We start from the raw sequence: 16055 nt of genomic DNA on the forward strand, positions 1-16055 counted from the left end.
CACACACACACATGCTAAGATTGCTCACACACACACACATGCGGAACTCGCTCGCTCACAAACACAGACACGTGCGCACACACACATGGACTCTCTTACACACGCACACACACACACACTCACACAGTCAGTGCAGCCCAGCGGGCCCCTCCATGTTACATAAGCAGTGATCCCAGTTCCCTCTACCCAAAAGGAAAAAAACTGAAATCGAATTATAATGTATTTAAATGAGAGCCCAATACATGTTCTTTACATTGATATTTTCCTACATAATTGGAAGTGTACTTAAAATGATTTTGTATGTTCACATACTTATTGACACTCATTTCCACCCTGCCTCTCCGCCCAGCCTCACTCATTTCCACCCTGCCTCTCAACCCTGCCTCCCTCCTCTCTACCCTGCCTGCCTCTCCACCCTGCCTCACTCATTGCTTTGCCAGCCAGTCATCCTCCGCCAGTTATCTGTCTCTGTCCATCTCAGTTGCTCGGGTCCCTCTCTAATGTTGTTCAATTAAAGCCTCAGTCAGTGGAAATGAAAGCCGTCCTGACAGCTGAGTAGCTGTAACACGAGTCTGCATCATTCTCCTACACACACACACATACACACACACACACTACACACGCCCAACACACTTCTCACACATTTGAAGAGAGAGAGAGGGAGAGAGAGACGGAGAGAAAGAGATGCAGAATACTTACCCGGCAGGGAACGAGAGTTATTTTAAGACATTAATACCCCGATTTGATTGCTGGCTTCAAAGGAATCTCTCCTATCTGAGCACGGGAGTGCTAGTCAGTATGTACTTGTCAGCACAGCAAGCTCAACAGACAGACAGACAGCCCTGCTGAAGCAGTCTGGACAGAACCGGCCAAGGTCCTCACTGATCTCTGGCCTAGAGATCTGGATGGTCTGCACAGACGGTAAACATGAAGACATTCAAGATCAGAGGGTTCTTAAATGAAGGGACAGACACAAGACCAGGCCAGTCTGGAGAGGGCTGAAGGCTGAGGCTAGGGGAAGGCAGGAGGCTGGGGCTAGGGGAGGCAGGAGGCTGGGGCTAGGGGAGGCAGGAGGCTGGGGCTAGGGGGAGGCAGGAGGCTAGGGGAGGCAGGAGGCTAGACCTGGAGCTAGGGGAGGCAGGAGGCTGGGGCTAGGGGAGGCAGGAGGCTGGAGTTAGGGGAGGCAGGAGGCTGGGGCTAGGGGAGGCAGGAGGCTGGAGCTAGGGGAGGCAGGAGGCTGGGGCTAGGGGAGGCAGGAGGCTGGGGCTAGGGGGAGGCAGGAGGCTGGAGCTAGGGGAGGCAGGAGGCTGGGGCTAGGGGAGGCAGGAGGCTGGGGCTAGGGGAGGCAGGAGGCTGGGGCTAGGGGAGGCAGGAGGCTGGAGCTAGGGGAGGCAGGAGGCTGGGGCTAGGGGAGGCAGGAGGCTGGGGCTAGGGGGAGGCAGGAGGCTGGGGCTAGGGGGAGGCAGGAGGCTGGGGCTAGGGGGAGGCAGGAGGCTGGGGCTAGGGGGAGGCAGGAGGCTAGAACTACAGTAAAGGGCTTGGCATCTGAGACTCTCCCCAGAGGCATCATTATGATATGGCATTATTGATTGGCTAAGCCCCCAGCTGTACTGAGGGCAGAGCCAGCCATTTGTCAAGCTTTGTGTGTTTGTGTGTGTGTGTGTGCGTGCGTGCGCACAAATGTGAAAGTGTGTGTACTGCCCGGCAGCCAAACGCACCGGACAAGAGCAAGCACGAGACCGTTGTTCCGGTGTATTTATAGTGGTCCGATATTCCTCCGGTCATCTCGTGCCAAGCTGTGTATGGCTTCGGCTCCCCTCGCATGCGGACCTGAACCGTGTGATCCGCCGTCCGCCGTGGTCGTGATGGGAGGAGACACACGTGAGGCTCGGTCTATTCTCTCTCTCTCTTCCTCGTCCTCATCCACGCCCTCGGAGTGATAGAGAGGGACGCCAGGGAGGTCGGTTGGATTTGGGATTAAGCACACCCCGGGCTCTTACTCAGAGAGAGGGGGCAGAGGCCAGGCCTGGGGCAGAGGCCAGGCCTGGGGCAGAGGCCAGGCCTGGGGCAGAGGCCAGGCCTGGGGCAGAGGCCAGGCCTGGGGCAGAGGCCAGGCCTGGGGCAGAGGCCAGGCCTGTGGCAGAGGCCAGGCCTGTAGCAGAGGCCAGGCCTGTAGCAGAGGCCAGGCCTGTAGCAGAGGCCAGGCCTGTAGCAGGCGGGAGGACGATGGAGACATGCAGAGTGGGAAGAGAGAGAGAGAGAGAGAGAGAGAGAGAGAGGGGGGATGGATGGAGGGAGGGAGGGAGGGAAGGAGGGAGATGGGAGTTGAGAGAGAGGGGGGGGAGATGGAGGGAGGGAGATGGAGAGATGGGAATTGAGAGAGAGAGAGAGGGGGGGGGGTGGTGGAGGGAGGGAGGGAGGTAGGTAGATGGGAATTGAGAGAGGGAGAGAGAGAGGGTATATTCCTTTGTTAGGCTTAGTTGTGAAGCTGCTGGCGAACACAGACTATCAGATGACCTGTGTTCCCCACCAGAAAACAATGAACATCAATATGAGCTGATCTTCATTATTTAGTGAGCGGATCTAGGGGCTACATGACTGTGGTGTGCTCGCGTCACAACACTCATGTCCGGAGGGGGTGTGGAGGACATGGGCTGTGGGCTTGTATCATCACCGTACACCAACGCACCCAAACGGGTTTGAACCGGGGTCTCATTGACAAGCTGACAGCTGACAGGTCGACGGTAACATTAGACCAAGATGGAATCAGTGTTCGTCAGTAGTTTGAAGTTGGGGTTGTTTGCAGACTCGGAGAGGGGAGGGGGGGTCAGAAAAGGCTACATTGTTGATCCCAGAGTAAGACTTTGAGATATCAAGTTGAGACTCTGCGGCGCGCTAACGCTGATGCTGACCGACTGTGACCGTCAACAGAGAAACCCTGCACGCGTCAGACACCGTGTTCCAACTCCTTCCTGTCTTACTCTTTTTATGTCTCTTTCCATCTCTCTCTCTCTCTCTTTCTTTCTCTCTTTTTCTCTTCATCGCTCTTTCTTTCTATCTCTTTTTCTCTCTTTTTATGTCTCTTTCAATCTCTCTCTTTCTATCCATCTCTCCCTCTCTCTTTCTTTCTCTACCTTTCTTTCTGTCCCTCTTTCTATATCTCATTCTCTTGCTCTTTCTCTCTTTCAATCTCACTCTAATCTCCTTCTCACACCCTAGTCCTCTCTCTCTCTCTCTCTCTCTTTTCTCTCCTCTATGGTCCCTCCCTTCTCTCCCGTGTTCATCGCTAACAGTTGAATGGAGCAGGGAGGGTTAATGCTGTGTGAGCACTCCTGTCCTGGGGTGGATCATTGAAGCACGGAGAGTCTTACCGCCATGGTGCCTGGCCGTCATGATTGTGCGCTGCCTCAAGCGACATCCGGACGGCTCTCGCTCACCTCTCCTCCATGTTGCCATGGAGATTCAGCGGCATCCTTCCGCACAGGCGGGAAAGTGTTCTTTAGTGTGTGACTGGGAGGGGTCGAACCCAGGTCCCCTCGTCACGCTGCAGTCGTCCCGGCGACCTAGTCTAGAGCGGTGAAGCTCAAAAGGATTCAGTCAAGCTCTCCTGGGAAATTGGGAGTTGTTTATGCGAATGTCTGTAATGACTGTGTATCTCCTCATCCCTGTTGTCAGCCCTGGTATCACTCAACACCCTCTCCAGGTTTACGAGCGCTGCTTTAAGAGAAGGGGGACATCCACTCACACGTGACTGACGGTCCTCACAGCTGTGGATCTCCACCGTCTCCACAAGCACTTCCCATGTTTGATCCAAGCAGCAGTGGCTCAGGCTGACTTCATGTACCTATCAGTCACCGGCAGGTTGCTGTGGACGTATTGATCTCTGCGCAGGTGACGGGCGGCTGGTCAGTGTGATGACGCATGGTTGTATTGATCACCCCGGCTCGCTCCGAGGTAATGGGGTGCGTGGATATTCAATCCCTGACAGAGTTGCGCGAGGCTCAGCCGTGATAAGGACAGGAGATCACTCGGCGCCTGGCAACGGTAACCACAGATACGCTCGGCGTATCCTTCTCGGATGGGACAGCTGCCCCGTCGCAGCGAGGTGGTTTGGTAGCGGCGGCCGTGTGTCTTGGGTGTGGGAGGTGGAGAGTGCTGTGTGTGTGTCTTGGGTGTGGGAGGTGGAGAGTGCTGTGTGTGTGTCTGGGGTGTGGGAGGTGGAGAGTGCTGTGTGTGTGTCTGGGGTGTGGGAGGTGGAGAGGGCTGTGTGTGTGTCTGGGGTGTGGGAGGTGGAGAGTGCTGTGTGTGTGTCTGGGGTGTGGGAGGTGGAGAGTGCTGTGTGTGTGTCTGGGGTGTGGGAGGTTGAGAGTGCTGTGTGTGTGTGTGTGTGTGTGTGTGTGTGTGTGTGTGTGTGTGTGTGTGTGTGTGTGTGTGTGTGTAAATGGGTGTGTGTGTGCGGGTGGGTGTGTATGTGGGGGAAAAAGGTGTGTTTGTGTGTGAGTGAGAGAGGGAGGGTACGGTGTGTGTGTGTATGTGTGTGTGTGTGTGGGGGGAGGATTACACAGCCTGTCCCCCGCTCTTGACCCTCCCTGGCCTCTCTCCTGGCCTCTGCCCTGCCTGGGCCAAATACACGCTAGTGAATCCAAAACACACGTTCCTACACCAGTACGACGCGAACCAGGCGCCCAGTAGCAGAGCAGACTGAGGTGTCATGTTTCTGCTGAGAGGGGGTGAGTGGGTGGATACGTCTCACCTCACTGCTCTGTTATTCCTGAGAGTGTGTGTGTGTGTGTGTGTGTGTAAGAGAGAAACGGCATTTCTTCCTAAGCCGGACCCTGCGCACAAGAAGATAGCTGTAAACGAAGGGTACTGCACGCACGTACGTACAGTACCCTCACACACACACACACACACACACACACACAGGTCAGGCAAACACGCTACCGGTTCATTTCACCGGAGTGTGTGAAATCAAATAGATATTTTAGGTTCAGTTTTTTAAACCTGCAGTTTTTCCTCATGGTTTCTAGTTCAGTGTGCTGAAGAACAGAAGGTCAGGTTTCTAAGAATAGTGCTGTCAGTTGGCAGTCTCTCGTCCACTCGCTCTTCCTTGACGGGGTTGCCTCTTCCACTGGCCTACCACTTGTCTCTTCCCGACGCCATCTCTTTTAATTATCTCTCAGGCAGGCCAGCTCGCTGCTGTGGCTAGATAAGGCAGGGGGATTGTATTACTGGCTCTCTTCTCCTCTCTCTCAGTCTCTTTACTCTTCTCCCGCTCGCTCTGTTCTCCTGCCTCTCTCCCTGCACTCCCGGCTCCTTCCCCGTCTCTGCCCTTTTACCTCTCTCTGCCCTCCTCACCCTCTCTTGCCCTCCTTCCTCTCTCTCCCCTCCCCTCTCCACCTACTCTCTCTCTGTCTCTTTTTCTCTCTGCTCTCCTCTCTCTCTCTCTCTCTCTCTCTCTCTCTCTCTCTCTCTCTCGCCCTCCTCCACATCTCCACCCTCACCTCTCTCTCCTCTCCCCTTTTCCGCTCCGGAGCCAACACCGCCTTGACTCCAATTACCTCACCGTTTACTTCAGTTACAGTCCTGTTCACTTTGACCCTCCGCCATTATCATATTAAGCCAGGCTCATCCATTCACTATCGAGCCTCCGCTGAACGTCCTCTTTGTTCTGTCAATCACCATCACCACAATAGCGCAGCGCACAGGCAGTAATTGGGCGCACAGTCTAAGCATTTCTTCCTTCCATTTATTTGTATTTTTTTCCCCGCTGTGTTGTTGATATGACAATGCAATTAATCAGTTAAAGACAAATCCCAGAATAATTCTTGTTTATGTATGCTGTCACGCTTCATGGGGTGGGGAGGTGGGGGGGCGTGGAGGAGGAGGAGGAGGCGGGCGGGGGGGGGGGAAGGGGGGGTTGCCACGGCCGCAGTTATAGCCTCAGCTGCAGGATGGCTGAGCCTCACCCAGGTCCTGGCATTGACCTCCAGATGATGGCATATGAAGTTACATAATGAATATGTCATGGTAGATTGAACGACCCCCTTTGGTCTAGGGGCCGGAGGCCACTCTGAAACCCGGAGCATTCTGGAACCCAGAACATTCCTCTCAGCCCTCCTCTTAGACTGGACTGTGCTCGAACCAGCATGCAGAACACTGAATTGCATCAAACTGCTGAAACAGGAAGACAGAATCAGAAGTGGATCAGACATAAACCAGCCCTCTGATGAGGGCTTCTGTAGACACAACTCATCTATCTCTCCCTATCTTTTTATAGATCTGTGTTTCCATTTCTATCTATCTCTCTCTTTTTCACACACTCTCTCTCTTCGCGTTCTCTCTCTGCCTCCCTGCCTCTCTCTGTCTCTCACACCACTCTAGCTCCCTCAATATTTCTCTTCATATATCCCCTCCCACTCTCCCCCATCTCTCCTCCTCTCTGCAGCCTGCACACTCTATCCCTCCCTCTATCCCTCCCTCTCTCCCTCCCTCTCTCCCTCCCTCTCTCTCTCCCTCTCTCTCTTTCCCGGTCTCTTTGTGCTGAGCACGGGGCATACATGTAAGTTTAATCCAGGCTACGTTCGGAGGAGGGGGTTGCGAGTGGGGGAATGTTCGGTGGCCCCTCAGAGCACCACGGAGCTGTGTGTGCAGCCCTCAGCCCGGCTGCCTGACAGGACCCTCTACCGCGACGACCGAGTCCTGCTGGAACCCGGAGGCACGTTAGCTCCCTCTTCTCTTCACACTCCCCTCCGTCCGGGGCTCCCTGCAGCCCGGCAGAGCCAGAGTCTTATCTCCAGCACTGAGCTCAGATTAAGAGGAAATTGCGGGAGGAGGAGGAGGAGGGGTTGGGGGAATCCGCCTGCGGGGCCGCTCGCGGTGTGGTTGTGGTGAAGGCGGGAGCGAGAGTGTGACCGACGGAGGGACCGAGGGAACGCCGATCCTGCTGGGAACTCTCTCCGGATTCCGCAGGACCGCTCCGGCGCAACCTCGTTATTTGAAGGGGGGGTTTCGCGCGTTTGCGCGCATCTCTGTATCCGCACCGGGACAGTGGTGTGTTTGTGTGTGTGTGTGTGTGTGTGTGCGCGCGTGTGTGTGTGAAGTTTGTGGCGCTCGGCTGTTGGCGACTGCAGGAGAGGGAGTGGACAGTCGCTCAGCCGCAACACTCTGAGGAGGAGGAGTTGTTTTAGGCTGGGAAACCAAATCCCACCAGGACTCGGCTCTCCTCTCCCGGACCCTCGCCTGCTCTCCGCTCACCCTGCCTCCACACCCACCCCCCCAGCTGAGGGTGAGGACGCAGAGACGGAACCCGGCCGACTCCCACTCTCCCTGGGATCCCTCTCTCCCTCCGTACCCCTGCCGCTCCTCTACTCGCCTGGAGTCGGAGTCGCTTCTTCGTCCACATTCAGTGGGGCGAGACAGCAGACCGACCGGCCAAGCGGTGGATTGATCCGTACACGGACGCCGCTTTCCGTCTGGTGGACGCGGTCTCACAGCCCGACCGCTCGCCGCAATGCAGGTGTCGCTGGTTTGCACCGAGCACCGGGGCGGTGTCAGCCGGACCACGGAGGAACGTCTGAACCGGCAGAACGCCAACAGCCCCAACACGGGCACCAGGAGCAAGTTCCGCGCCGTGGCAATGGTGGCACGCAGCCTGGGCCAGCTCTCCGTCCAGAACGTGCCCTCGTCCAGCGAGCAGAGCATGAGGACCGGGATGAAGTATAGGTAGGACCGAGTCCTCTAGTGGGACCAACTGCTGCTAGGACCGAATCCTCTGGTAGGACTGATTAGTCTAGTAGGACTAACTCTGCTGATAGCACTAACTCTGCTGATAGCACTAACTCTGCTGATAGCACTAACTCTGCTGGTTCACTAGGACTGAGTCCTCTGGTAGGACCAACTCCTGTGGTGCTACTTGATCTATGATCCCAATGTGACAATAAGGGAGTTGTGTTTTGTATTTTTTTCGTGAATGTCGGCACGGTCTATTGAGGTTGAGATGGTTCCTGTCTGTAGTTGTGTAGTAATGGAGTAGAACTCACCTGAGATAAAAGATTTGTGTAGCCCAGATGTGACAATTAGGGACTTTTTTGTTTGTTACCGGTAGTTACTTTAAAGATATGTTAATGACGATAGTCTTTGGAGGTTCAAATTGGTTTAGTGTGATAGTATGCTGTAGGTAGGACCATTGGTGTTGTATACCTCACATAACTCCTCACATCCTCATCTCCACTACCAGGACTGGACTGGGCTATGGGTCAGATGTGACATGGGGAGGAAATGAGATGTGGGTCGTTTTATATACCGTACTGTTTTTACCTAAAGCAAAAGCCTGGTGCAAATCTTCTGTGGTTCTTGGTGTTTAACCAGGTGCATAGTGTGCAGGACAGTAGAACAGGATGACCTCATCTGGACTCAAGCCATCGTCTGTTAGTTGATTATGTCTGTAGTTCCACCTCACCAGGGCATGAACATGCAGTCTATGAAACTTGGTGGTTCAAACAAAGCAGTTCCGCTTAATCCGCCGTACTCTGCTTTAGTGGTTTGAGATTAACTGACACTATCTTAAATCACTGTGGTTTAATTTCCCCTGACTGTATTGATGTGGTAATCCCTTCACTTATCAGTGCACACTAGCCACTGCTTGAACTTCTCAATAGGAACCAAGCTCATATGAAAGTCCCCATGCAAATCAGCTTTTCAACTTTCTTTTTTCACTAAATTTTTTTTAATGGGTTGAGTAAGAGTACTTATTTTAGTCATGGCTTACACTGTGTGATTACTCCTAAATGAATGACTCGTTCGGTTAATGAGTTAAGTGTGTGTTATTTTAGTGTCACTCTGCACTGCGAAGAGACAGATACTGTAGACACGCTGACATGTGGCCCAAATGCCCACCCTTACTCTAGTGCTCTAACTGGAAGCAAGCAAGCACACATACATTTTAAAATGCACTTGCATAAATGCATTCACAGAAGAAGAAGAAAGAAAAAAAAAAACACTTGCAAAGGGTTTGTGTGAGTGAACTGAATAATTCATATGATTAAAGTTTCTACTTACAGACCTGAAGCCAGGGGAGAGGCAGGGGAGAGGCAGGGGAGAGGCAGGGGAGAGGCAGGGGAGAGGCAGGGGAGAGGCAGGGGAGAGGCAGGGGAGAGGCAGGGGAGAGGCAGGGGAGAGCCAGGGGAGAGGCAGGGGAGAGGCAGGGGAGAGCCAGGGGAGAGGCAGGGGAGAGCCAGGGGAGAGGCAGGGGAAAGCCAGGGGAGAGGCAGGGGAGAGGCAGGGGAGAGGCAGGGGAGAGGCAGGGGAGAGGCAGGGGAGAGGCAGGGGAGAGGCAGGGGAGAGGCAGGGGAGAGGCAGGGGAGAGGCAGGGGAGAGCCAGGGGAGAGGCAGGGGAAAGCCAGGGGAGAGGCAGGGGAGAGGCAGGGGAGAGGCAGGGGAGAGCCAGGGGAGAGGCAGGGGAAAGCCAGGGGAGAGGCAGGGGCTGGCCAAAGACACGTATGCATCTAGCCTCAGCTGCTACCGCTGTGTTTACAGAGTTGAGATGTTAGCAAGCGAGCGAGGCTAACCACTGACCATATTTAGCAAAGTATTTCAGATTTGTCATTTCAACATACTTGACGTCACCTGGCCGCGGGACATTCCTGTCAGCACCCGTGCTACTTTTAAGTTTCAGAAAAAGCAGCTCAACCTATAAATTGTCGTACCTGACGGCTGATGCTGTAGCAGACACATCTAACTGTGGTGTTGTCACCAAAGCTTTTACATCAATAGTTTTAAATGACTGGCTGGGGATCTCTGGAATGGGCCCACACTTACCATCCCCTCTGATACACTGTGCATAACATGGAGTCACGGCGGAACGGCCTGGAATGCCGACACTGCACGGTGCGGGGGAAGGGGTACGAGGAGGGCCAAGAGGCTCGCCTTGATTGAGTAGCAGAGGTGGTTCGGACACACATTCCCGTCATCAGGTGTCTGAGACCGAGAGGTCAGAATGTGTCCCTCTGGAACAGGACGAGCTAATGTCAGACGTCTAAACGAGCTCCGGTGTGCAGATCAGGTTCAGACCCACGTTGTTTACAGTAAGCAGATGTTCTGGGCTGCTATGAGTCCCTAAAGCGGGGGTGAGGGGGGTGAGGGGGGGGGGGGGGGTGAGGGGTGAGGGGGGGGGGGGGGGCGGGCAGGATTGAATTCCATGGGGGCAGATCTGGTTTCTTCCTGTAATGTTTCTCAGGAAGGCTCAGCGGAGGACCTCACATCAGATCGGCTGGAGGGGTAGTAAGCCATGTTGACACACTCAATTACTATTTAGTTTAATGATGTCGAATGAGAGGATGCATGCCTCAGGGTGGATGCTGCCTCATTACAATTCAGAAGGCAGAATAGGCGGTTTGTGTGTGTGTGTGTTTGTGTGTGTCTGTGATTCTGAATGCTTCTCCTGAATGTTAAGCATATGTGCTTTTGCACAGTAACGGTGTGTGTGTGTGTGTGTGTGCGTGCGGTAGCGTGTGCGTGTGTTTGCATTTCATAAGCCCAGTGTCTGAGGTAGCCGCCTGGGCTAATCTGTTCTCTTGTCAGTGTGGATCTGTCTCACATGTCTGCAGTAGTAAAGCTCCTCAGCTCTGGAAATGGGCCGTCGCAGCCTCAGTACCGCCTCAGAACATTTTAGCACCGAACCAAGCAGTCATCAACACACAGATACAGCCTGCTAGCTCTCACTGCGTTTCAGCAGGGAACCGCAGATAGCAGGTGGGTAATTGTAATATATATATTTTTGGGGGTACCATTTATTTTGCCATCAGCTTGAGTTAATGAGTATTCAAATGTGTTAAAATGCAAGAACGCCACACTTTTGACACATAATGGAACTTGCTCCATCTTACGTCTCAGCATTAAGACAGCCCAAGAAGATATTATTATAACCCATAAAACACAACATCCAATCTGTCAGAGGCCTGTTCACCTAATCAGTTTGATTTTCAGTCGTTCTACTAGATGGGTGGGACGTGGTCTCTCATAGGTCTATCATCTCAAATACACTAATCTCCTCTCTGCCTCACAAACCAAACTCATTCGCACAGTCATTCAAGATGGTGTATATTGCTTCGTATTCATTCCTGCCTGGGGCTGAGTCTGGGGCGAAGGAGGAGGTGGATGCTCAGGTTGGGGCTGTGGTTGGAGCTAAGGCTGGTGCAGAGGCTGAGGTTGGGCCTCGGACCGACACTGACTAAGGCTGGGGCCGGATCTGAGGCTGACTAAGGCTGGGGCCGGATCTGAGGCTGACTAAGGCTGGGGCCGGAGATCTGCCCCTGAGGGCAGCACACGCTTTACTGACTCCCCCAACAAGGCTGAGCACACTGCCATCAGAGAGCTCCTGTCTCCCAAAGATCTGGAGAGGGGGAGAGAAGGAGGAAGAGTGAAAGAGAGAGGCATGGAGGTGGGGGGGGGGGGGCATACCAACTGCCCCAGCATACAGGACAAAGAGCAGAGGGTGGGGGGGGTATACCAACTGGGGGGGCAGGCAGAGAGAATACAGCGGGGCCGAGGGGGGGCAGAGAGAAGGATCTCGCCTCGCCGGAGAATGAGCTTGCTATCGTTTGTGACAGCAGCTCTGCATGGCATAACTGGTTCATGTGGGCAGGCCGAGGGCTGGGAGCAGGCTGGGAGCCCATTCTCCTTCACCCTGCCACTCCTCCAAGGACTGATAAATGGCTTTAGTCTGAACTGAATTAATGATGCACGCAGAACGGCTTACGATTATGTAAAGTAGTCTTGCTTAGGAAACCAAGGCATCGAGGACTAGCCAGTCCATCCAGGCAGCCAGCCAATCAGCCAGGCAGCAACCAGGCATGCAGCTAGCTGGCCAGTTAGTTAGCCAGTCAGTAAGCTAGCCAACCACCCAGCCGGCCAATCGGCCAGACATTCAACAGCTAACCAGCCAGCCAGTGAATGTGTGGGGAGTCATTCCAACAAGAACTGCTGCTGTATCAGAGCTCTCCTCACCAATCTCTCTGGAGGGCAGGCTTCACCGTAGGTGTAACCAATCTGGCTGAATACACAGACGTTTCTCATGGCGCATCATCTGTGCTGTCAATGGACCTCTCCTAATGGCGTCTACACAGGTTCCCATACTTCAGGCCTATTCCGGAGAGTTGTTTTCCTGAAACACAGCCCCGATTTGTGCCGACTGTTTGATTACGGGAGAATGAGTCCCTCTGCTGCGCTGCACGGTATCTTTTACTGCAGTGGCCATGTGAACATGAGGAGCGGCCTCTCTTCCACCTCCTCCTCCTTTCCCTCCTCCTCCTTTTCTCCTCATCTTCTTCTTCTTTCTCCTCAATATCTTTTTTCCTCCTTTTCTTTCTTCTTCTCTCCTCCACCCTCCTCCTCCTCCTCCTCTTCAACTCTCCCTCCTCCTCCTCCTCTTCAATTCTCCCTCCTCCTCCTCTTCAACCCCCTCCTCTTCTTTTTCTCCTCCTCCTCCTCTTCTCCCTGAGCGGGTGTCGTGCAATAATTGGCCGCGGTTCCTTCTGCCAGGATATTTGATGGTACCGCAGGCACAACAGTAGTTGTAAAGTAAGATGCTGAATCCCTCACACACAGTCTAGTCTCCTTGCTGCCAGAGAGGCTCTCACACTCACCAGATGGTGTTTGAATCACAATACCGTGTTGTGAAGGTGTGAGCTCTCCGGGAAGGGGGGAGAGAGAGAGAGAGAGAGACACAGACAGTCTGTACAGCTCGTTCGCCCCCGTGCTGTCTTTGTTTGATGGCTTCTGAAGGCTCTCTAGGTAGACCACACCTCAGCAGATGTTTGTGTTCACAGACACAAAGAGCTTGTGAGGCTGGTGTCGATAAACACGTGAAGGCTGCTTCGTTGGATCCACAACGCTCATGTCAAAGCGTTGTGTGTGTGTGTGGGGGGGGGGGGTTCTGGTGTTCTTCTGGTGGGCGGTTCTACGGTGGGGAGGGGGGAGGGTGGTCCACGGTGTCCTCGGTGACATACAGTGTCCGTGTACCTTCCTCTCAGAAGTGGAAGGAGACCTCCGTACTGTCGGCTTCTCTGCTCCGTCCGTACCTCCCCCCTCACCCCCCCCCCCCCCCCCCCCCCCCCCCCCCGCAAATCCAGTGTGCTTGTGTGTGTGTGTGTGTGTGTGCGTGTGCATCGGTGAAAGCGGTGGGCCGGGGTGGCGGTTGCGGGTGACAAAAGCTGTGGCGTGCGATGCGAACGCCGGCAGCGTTGGAGCGTGCCCAGTGTTGGGACTGTGTTCTGGAGTCCCAGGGCCATTGGCTAGTCAGCCATCTCTCCCCAGGCCTCTAGCTACCTCCTACTGGCCACGTGACTGAGTCAGGGCTACAGTAGGAGAGCCGGCTGCCTACTGTAGTCTACTGTGCTGCTCTGTTCCAGTATACACAATCCTCCAGCTCCTGGGCGGCTCGACTAACTCTTCTCATGCCTAGCCGGTACAATTGTGTATGTACAGTGGCACAGAGAAACATTGAAATCCCCCACATGATTATTCTACACGTGTGGTGTCGGGTCCATGGGAATGTTAAGCAATAACTCTAAAAAAGCTACAAAGGATTTTGTGGTATTGAGGGCAGCTTGATGCTTGTGTTTGTGTGCATGAACAGAGGTCGGGGGGAAAGGGGGATGAAAAGAGAGATTATCTGTGTACCTTTTGTGTTTGTAAATATGTGCATTCAACGGTTTTGTGTGTGTGTGTGTGGAGAGGGATAGATACTGTAGCATGATAACTAGAGAATAAGAAAAGGACAGACAGAGAGAGAGAGAGATGCGACCGTGCTAAACCCAATGGGGAAATGCAGACAGCTGTTCTTTCCTTGCCTGACTGATACAGTTTAATTACAGGCGGTAACTGCTTCACTAGCTCTCTGGAACCTTCTTCATGTTATTGTCTTCAGGACACTGGAAATAGGCAAATTAATCCTGCCGGGTGTGTGCTGACTGGAATTGACTAATTTAACACTTTCATTCCCCTCAATGCTAATCTGTCAAGAAACTCCTTTTATTTGCTGTTATATCATCATTCCCGTAGTTGGGTTATGCATGCTTTGGCAGGAATGGCAGCACGGATTAGCTAGCCAAGTGGTCATCACTGAATTCTGCTATTTCGATGACCCAGATAAAATAAGCTTATCGGATTGCTGGTCAACCCTTTGTCAGCAGATGAATGTGAGCATATTTACTCAGCTTGGCTGACTTTTGAACTGTCTGTGCTTCAGGGGTTGGGGTCATTACTGCAGAAGGCTTTTTAGAGAAAAGCTCTTAGAGGAAAAAAAAATTAAACACGGAGGCAGGTTTAGGATTGTTGAGGCGAGCAAGTGAAACCAACCCAAACGAGGTGGACACTTGCATAGTCAACTGATGTGCTGTTCTGTGCTCCACCACTGATGTGCTGTTCTGTGCTCCACCCAGTTCTGTGTGTGTTTGTGTGCTGAGTATTTCATCAACAGCAATGAAGCGCTACATAAGACGTTTCAGACAGTTAGCTTTGAGCTGAGTGCAGAGTTCACAGTTTGTAGGAAGTTCTGGTGACAGACTCACTTTCCCCACTCCGAGTTCCTCACCACCCCCAGTTTGTGAACATGGGCTTAGTGCAACGAGAGGGAGAGAGAGAGACAGACATTACTCTGACGAAGGCTGGTGATGGAGTCAGTGAAGCTACTAGCTAGGGGCGGAAATGGGCGAATATAGAACGGACATTCCCATTGGTCTGGTTCTTTCCAATAGCGTGCAACGTCACGTGTACTTCCTGGTTTGAGTGGGTTACCATCTGGCCGGCTGGCGTGCTGCTTGGTCTATAAGCCCATACTGCAACGTGTAGTATAAACCTTCTTTGGGCTTGTAGTGCTCAGCCAATCAGAAGCAGGGTCAAAGCTAGGTGGCTAAAGCTCCTACACACCCAGGTTGGAAGCCAGGTTTGCCCTCCTCTTCTCTCCTGCCAAGCAGTTTCCAAGCCCGCGGCCACAGGCAGACTGTGGATGGATGCCTGGGGCTGATCCGACCCCCAAGAAGGACACCCCTTGGTGGGACTGACACGGCTGCTAAGCCCCTCCCAACACCACACACACACACACTCCTCCTTCCCACCACTACCACGTAAACATACACACACACATACAGCCTTATCCTCACAAATACACACCAACCTCACCACCACCAAGCAACACACACACGCCCCCACTCTCTCACAGCACGCACGCCACCGCACCCACACACACAAACCCTACTCCCAACACCAGTTTACTGGTAATGGCAACTGACGGCAGATTGGCAGAGCAATTACTCATTTTGTTTTTCCAGTGTTGGAGTGGAATGTAGCCCATGCTGGATTTAAAAGAGTCCTTTCATCACGTTTCCACAGTTGGGGTTAGCTAGCATCACACACTGTACGAGCACGGCAGCTAGGCAGCGTAATGAGCCCGTTTGTTTCAGCCTACCTCTCTGCTCTAGCGAGGCTGCAGGAGCTGTAGAGGAGAGCGCGTGTGTGTGTATGTGAGTGTGGGGAGAGATCGCGGTGGTCGTCTCCCTCAGTGTAGGAAGGGAGGTTCACAACAGACGCGGATGTGCTGGAAGTGCCGGGGGTTCCTGGGGGGGGGGGGGGATACAGCGCTACTCTCCGGTAGCGGGCTTGTGCGAGCCGGGAGCTGGGAGCCAGGAGCTGGGCTGCTTTTAGACCAGCATGTAGGTGGTGCTCTCTCAGCCTAAATGGATGTTACGTAAAATATATGGGAGGGTGGAGGTGGAGAAGATGCAGGGCAGGAGATGAGGAGAGGAGAAAGGAGAGAAGACAGGGAAGGAGATGACGAGAGGAGACGGGGAAAGGATGCGAGGAGAGGAGACGGGAGAGGCACTAACAAGAGCTGACGAGAGGAGACAGCAGGAGGAGACGGCAGAGTCAGTAAGGAGAGAGAGACAGGAGAGTCAGGCTCTGCACAGTCAGGCCCCACCAGTCACCTGAGAGGTGTGTTTGTTTGCGTGTGCGGGAGCTGCCTGTCTGGGTGGGTATATTTATAGAGTGAAAAGGAC

General features: G+C 53.6%; 1 protein-coding gene across 5 annotated transcripts in view; it reads left to right on the forward strand.

The window, feature by feature from the left end:
* Positions 1-16055, forward strand: part of kcnab2a (potassium voltage-gated channel subfamily A regulatory beta subunit 2a) — a 71277-nt gene that overhangs the window by 38942 nt on the left and 16280 nt on the right. The window contains exon 1 of one of the 5 annotated variants that reach the window (XM_067239654.1): positions 6537-7725. The exons of the other annotated variants lie outside the window; for them this stretch is intronic. Coding sequence (XP_067095755.1) covers positions 7514-7725 — 212 coding nt within the window. The 5' untranslated portion in view covers positions 6537-7513. Of the gene's footprint in view, positions 1-6536; positions 7726-16055 lie in introns of those variants that run through there. 5 annotated transcript variants of the gene reach the window in all.

This window comes from Osmerus mordax, chromosome 1 (assembly GCF_038355195.1).
Source record: "Osmerus mordax isolate fOsmMor3 chromosome 1, fOsmMor3.pri, whole genome shotgun sequence".
Lineage (NCBI taxonomy): Eukaryota > Metazoa > Chordata > Actinopteri > Osmeriformes > Osmeridae > Osmerus > Osmerus mordax.